The 6,395-nt window shown below is 34.8% G+C and overlaps 1 protein-coding gene across 1 annotated transcript; it reads right to left on the bottom strand.

Annotated features, from left to right (window-relative positions):
* Positions 1-2,495: 2,495 nt before the first annotated feature.
* LOC122092887 (exopolygalacturonase-like) lies at positions 2,496-4,027 on the bottom strand. Its single transcript, XM_042663193.1, has 3 exons — positions 3,587-4,027; positions 2,818-3,333; positions 2,496-2,723 (listed from the first exon to the last, which is right to left on the bottom strand). The coding sequence occupies exons 1-3, from the start codon at positions 4,025-4,027 to the stop codon at positions 2,496-2,498; spliced, it is 1,185 nt and encodes a 394-aa protein (XP_042519127.1).
* Between the last annotated feature and the right edge of the window lie 2,368 nt (positions 4,028-6,395).

Genomic DNA, 6,395 nt, shown 5'->3' with positions numbered 1-6,395 from the left:
ATTGCCATTGGGTCATAAGAAATTCAAGAACATTGTAGTAGTTGGCCCACACGCAAATGCTATAACCATTATGGTCGGAACCTATGTAGGTAGGTAAAAAAAAAAGAGTTTAATCAATTCATGTAAGAGTTTAAGTCTAACAATATAGCTGACAAAGTTGGCTTAAACTGAATCTCTAACATGCATTAATTCTTAGATGTGCTGAAACACCTTCTTTTTGGCATGATCATTTGCTAAATAAATTCACGGGTGGTGAAACATCTTATTTATTAGAAAACAAAATCTGGTCTCTTCTCCTCAAATCTCTCATATATAAAACTTGAATACAATAGCATGTAGCACTGGTAACATTGAGAATCCCATCCCATAATCATCCCATCTCATTTATTAAGTACCAAAATCTGATTCCACTACCATTCTGTTTATTAATGGGACCATTGGGTACTGAGTTTTACCAAGATGGTTCAGAAACGATTCACAAATTAGGTCCCAATTGACACCCTTAGGTCAAAGACTTTATTTCAAAGACAGAATCAGATATTAAAAATTTAGGACAGATCAACTGTGAATCATAACAACCAAATATGCTAATCGAATATGAGAGAAAATGCAACTTATAAAAATAAATAAAGTTCCAAATTGATATTGTTTTATTTCACTGTTATTTTTGACTATTTATTTATGGTAATAAAAAATGGATATCAAAATATTAGGAAACCAGATTTACCTTTAATCCAAAGGACATAAATTAGAGTTAAAAATTATATAAGAACGATTATAAATTAAATAAAAAGTTACTATAATTAAAATTATAAACAATTACTTTTAGTTAACTTACTGTTAATTTCCAACTTTATTTTATAATTATATTTTTAGTTGTTAATATTCTTAAATGTGTTTTACTAAAATTTCTCATAAAACTTGATTTTGAAATAATTGACCAGGTTTTTGTATATTCATTTCAGTTCAAATTTTATTGTCTCTTGGAAAGATAAATTAGGTTGGCATTTTAGGCAAAGTAGTATGATTACGCTCAGCCTAAATGCCATCAAATCTTCTATGACTCATATATTAGTTTTGCAACTATTGTCAAATTGAATAGTTATCAAGCTTTTTTTTTTTTTTCCCTCTGCTATTTTTTTTCCATATTTTGTTATGAGAATTCTTCCTAAAAAAATTTCATATCTCGAATATGCTCTAAAATATATATATATATATATATTGGGAAAAGGTTGGGTATGCCGCTGATATCAAGTATGCTAGCACTCATTGTGTCTATCTCTCTCTTCCCTTTTTTTAAAATGACCCTCATATCATTTCTGAATGATACTCCATCATGTGATCCTATTGGTGCTATCTGCTAGCATACTTGATATCGGCGGCATACCTATCCCTCTCCCATATATTTTAAGGATGAGAAATTATCTTGAGGAAGAACTCGTTTAAAAGAATTACGAGAAAAAGATTATATCACTCAAATTTATAAGAGTTGTTGTACACTGGAAAAATAATTTAGATTACCAACTATTGAAAGAAATGAATACATGAATGTATAATTTTTGTCCACAAAAATACACACTAAAAACAATGTTTTCCAACACGTGCATACACATCCTAGCTGATGACTGCATAAACATCATCTTTTTCCCATCCCCTTCAGTCCTCCATAAGAATGAGGACATAAACCAAACAGCTTCAGGAGAGTAAGAGTGTGGAAAGATAAAGAAGAAACCAACTCTACTGAGACAATGGAGAGAGGGATCACAACTCTGAGAGAGATATCATTATCTCTTCGATGGGCGAAAGGATGGATTCATTTCCTGATCTCTATCCTCCTAGGATCCAAAAGAAGCCAATAACCCATGAAATGTACCACTTTGAAATACAATCCTTAGCTGTGGAAACTGATAAATTTAAAGAAGTTACAACCTGAAGCGCAAGGACTATCGGCAAGAGAGAGAGATGACTCTGATAAGGAACTAATCTTTACCATGATAATTGTGTACTATTTTACCCTCTATTTCAAAAATATTTTAACTCTATACATTTTGGTTATCTCCCTGACCGATTTAAAAGGAAATGAAATATTTTGGATTTTCTAAAATATTCCAAAATTCCGGTGAAGCTTCAAACTGTGGTCCAGAGGAGTCTTGAAAGAAATTAGGTACTTTTTTTAATTTGCCATGAAATTGATTGCTCGACCTGTATTATCCACACCATTGTTGTGTACCTTTAGCTCCCGAACAAATTCTAATCCACTACTTTAGATGATGTAAATCTTTACAATAATCAACTAGATTTTCTTTGCTGTAATGCAAAAATTGTTTTGACAACCTATGAACTTTATCAATCAACGAAAAAATTATTCATTTTATATATTCAATCATATATAAAATTGTTCATCACTTAATAGTTGATCTTAACATAAAAGGAATATCTACATATTTTCTATGAAACGGGCTTTGTGAATCGTTTCTGGTATTATCTGATAGAATTTAGACACAGGTAGGTGGGAACTGTAGGCCGGAAAGAATGGGATTCACGTTAGAACATGTGGACTGAGCTGCTCCATCAGTTCCAATGTACTTCAAGTTGATGTGTCCAATCTCCAAGTTCTTACATGGTGCCCCTCTGCTACATGCTATTATGACTGCAAGCTGCGTGGATGATGTCCCTCTGATCTTGTTGAACTTGATGTTGCTCAGCTTAACAAGTGATGGATCCTACAAACATCAATCAGATAGGTTTTTATGTTTCTTCATAAAATTAAGTAGCTAGGCTTCAAGATAGATTAAGCTTATCATAATATTCACTTACATCCTTATCACATTTAAAATGTGGGCAATACTCTTGATCCAAGATGACTGGATTAGAGACATTCTTCATGATTATGTCCTCAAATATGATATCGGAGGCGAAACCGACGGGTGAGGAAGGCCATGTCTTGATCCTTACACCATTTTGTGTATTGATGAAGGTGCAGTTTCTTACTGAGATTCCAGATACATCTTCTTCATCTTGGTACTTGCCTAAGCTGCCCACACTAATGCCATGTCCTGGTCCACATACCACTTTTGTGACAGTTAGGTTGCGGGTACCAGGACCAACGGAGATGCAATCGTCACCGGTGGCAATCACTGTGTCGGTAATATTGATCCTCTCAGAGATTCCCATGTGGATACCATCAGTGTTGGGACTATCGCCGGGTGCCGATATTTTAACATGTTGAACGGTCATGTCCTTGCATGCCAAGAAGTTCATGTGGAAGTTTTTGCTGTTCAGCGAGGTTATGTCTCGGACCAAAGTGTTGTTGAGGAAGTTGAATCTTAAACTCTGCAGTCAGGCCACAGAACCCACTTAATTAATAGGAGAGCTGGTATATATATATATATATATATTTATTTATTTTGATGGGTTTTACACAGAAGGTTTGAAAATAATAATCCCACATTGGATGTGAGAGTAAGCCCATGTGAAAAAATTGGGTACCATCTCCTTAATTCCAAGCTAGTTGGAAGGACAAGTTCTACCAAGTCCCCAACCCATATAACTTAAAAATAAAGCTTTTGGAAAAAAAGAAGCTTACTATGGGAAGCATTTTGCAATGAGGATTTTGGGCGCAGTTGTTGATCTTCCAAGCTTTCTGTCCTTGGCCATCAATTGTTCCTTTTCCGAAGAGCGTCAAGCCATTGATGTACTGGAAAACAATCCAACCATCAGTCTTGAAATTGGCAGGATTGGATGGAGCCTGCACAAACCCTTCAACCTGAAACCCAATTGAAGGACTCTTGCATGGTCCTTTCAAGATTACAGGACCCAAGCGATATTTCCCCTTCGGAATGAGAACCGTACTTGGTTCAAGTGATTCACAGGCCTTAGTCCATGCAGATAACAGAGCTTTAGTGATACCTGTCTTGCCATTAGCCTTCGCACCAAAGTCTTTGACATTGAAAATGTGGGCTTCTGCAACTCTGCTTGCAAGAACAATGCACATAAATAAGCACCATTGCTTCCATTTCAAATCCATCTTTTTTCCTTTTTCTTTTTTAACTTGTTTCTCTTTTTTGCCTCCTGCTCTTCCTCTGTTTTGGAAATTCTTTGATATGGTGGCATATATATAGTGAGAGCGTTGTGAAGGAGGTTACAGTTCTGTGTTTGGGGTTGTATTGAATGGGATGACAAAAGGGGTTAAAAGAGTTAGTTGATAAGTTGGTTTCACAAAACGTTTCTATTATTGTTAGTTCGTTCTTCACTTCAAACAACTGAGTAATGGAACCAGAAGTTCGTTAAGGTTGTGGTTTTAGTTACGGGTTTGTCCACTTGTAACCTTGGTAGGATACAAACTTCTTGTAACTTATTTTACAATGCCCCTTTGATAAGTTGATGATTGGATAATGTGAAGGATAAATTGTAATTTTGGAAAAAAGGTTCCTTCCAACACTATCGACTCTCCAAAAGCCCATCCAATGGTTAGATCCGATATTGTCTGGATATTGAATCGGTCATATAAGGCAGTTTTGCCTTCTAGGATACCATTTTTTTTTTAATACTCTTTGTCCATATCATGCACCAATAAGGATCGGTGGATGCCAATACTGATCCAAATCAGCCGATATGGCTGATCCCAAACTAATGCTTTAATAGATCAATACTGACGAGAACTCCGAACCTTAGTTGCAAAAAATGCATTTAAATCGGAGTTTCAAGCATGTTCTGATTTTTTACCATTCAAAACACTTTTTTTCGTATGCTACGCAAAGAATCGCGAAAAAATGGCAAATAGCAAACATTCCCTTTGAAACATGTTTCCTTTTTTTTCGGATTTTTAAGATTTCAGACTTGTTGAAAATAATGGTTACTTAACTAACGATATCTTTCTCTTCCGAACTCTGATCGACCTATTTTTCTCACTACCATGAAGATAACTCGAGTGCCTAAATTTTTACGAAATAGAATGGGATGCAGTTGGGAAACCGAGATTTCGGTTTTTCTACTCTGTGCTTATTTGAAATATTTTGTCTTTCTATGTGTTAGCTCCCTTTTCTGTTGATGGCAATGCCAAAGGTGGATTAGGGAGTTGAGTTTTGTTTAGTCTGGAATTCTTTTGCATGATTTCGGCCTGTTTCTTTCTTATTCTTTATTAATATCTTCTTGCTGATCAAAAGTTAAAAAAAAAAAAATAAAAAAAAAAAAAAAAAAAAAAAAGAATGCCTACATTTTCGTAATATCACCTTCAATTAAAATTCAATGCACAAATCCAAAAATTTAGTGACAAATTGATGCATCTGCTGAAAAGTATTTCTAAAGTGATGACTCCCAACCGCAATTGAGCATGTATCACTTTGAAAATGTAGTAATTAAGTTGAAAATAACGAAAAACATCATAGCCAAGCCTCATTGCTAAACAAGGCTTTGGACATGTTTTCTTATTATGAATTATGAATTTAGAATTGGTGTTAGATGATATTCAACGATGTCTTAGAACTTATAATGAGTCAGGAAATATCTATGCATTAATCTTGGATATTATAATTATTTTGAACATTAAATGTAAGTATTCATCTAATAATTCCTTAATTTATATGAGTATAATGTCGGTTTTTTTTTTGAATCTACAAGTTCAAAACCCACCCATACCATCAGTTTATTATTTTTTTATTGTTCTTTATTTTTTTGACCGTGTTGTTTGGAAGTTTTCACTATTTAAAACCCGTAACTTCCATTTTTTTGGCTAACTATGCTCCAACTCCAAAGTAGCATGACCAAGAGGCTAGAGTTGGCAAAAGTTGCACTCACAATATGAGGAATCGACATTGGATCAGTGGAACCAATTGGTTTGAATTGGAATTGGTCACTGCCAATCTCAATTCCACTCATGGTTTTAGGTATCAAATCGTTTGTATCGATGAATTCATATCGGTTTTAGTCATGATCAATTTAATCGATGTGGTGTAGATACTAGGAGGGTAAAATAGCTCAAGAAACCAAGTTATTTGTATTTTAAGGGGCAAAATAATATGATTTGCCATCATATGGATGATTCTTATCAATATAGACATTGGTATCAGTCAAGACCGATACGATTGCAATGCCGATATCTGACCTTTCCTACTCTTTTTTTTTTTTTTTTTTTTTTTTGTAGGGAAAAAAAGGGTGCTCCATGGTAGTGATCATAGCCCTCAGCACAAGCCTCCGTACGGCAAGCGGTGCTTCTGCAGGACCAATGGATGATAGTGGGCATGTCAAAACTCAAACCCACAACCAGCCGGCTTGAGCGCTAATGGATTAAAGGCATTTTCACCACTAGGCTACCAACCCCATTGGTGATCCCTCCTACACAAAATGGCTTATATATATATATATATATATAGATGATGACATGTGTCAGCATCTCT

The sequence above is a fragment of the Macadamia integrifolia genome, chromosome 11 (assembly GCF_013358625.1).
Source record: "Macadamia integrifolia cultivar HAES 741 chromosome 11, SCU_Mint_v3, whole genome shotgun sequence".
Lineage (NCBI taxonomy): Eukaryota > Viridiplantae > Streptophyta > Magnoliopsida > Proteales > Proteaceae > Macadamia > Macadamia integrifolia.
This window is presented reverse-complemented; position numbering and strand designations above follow the sequence as displayed.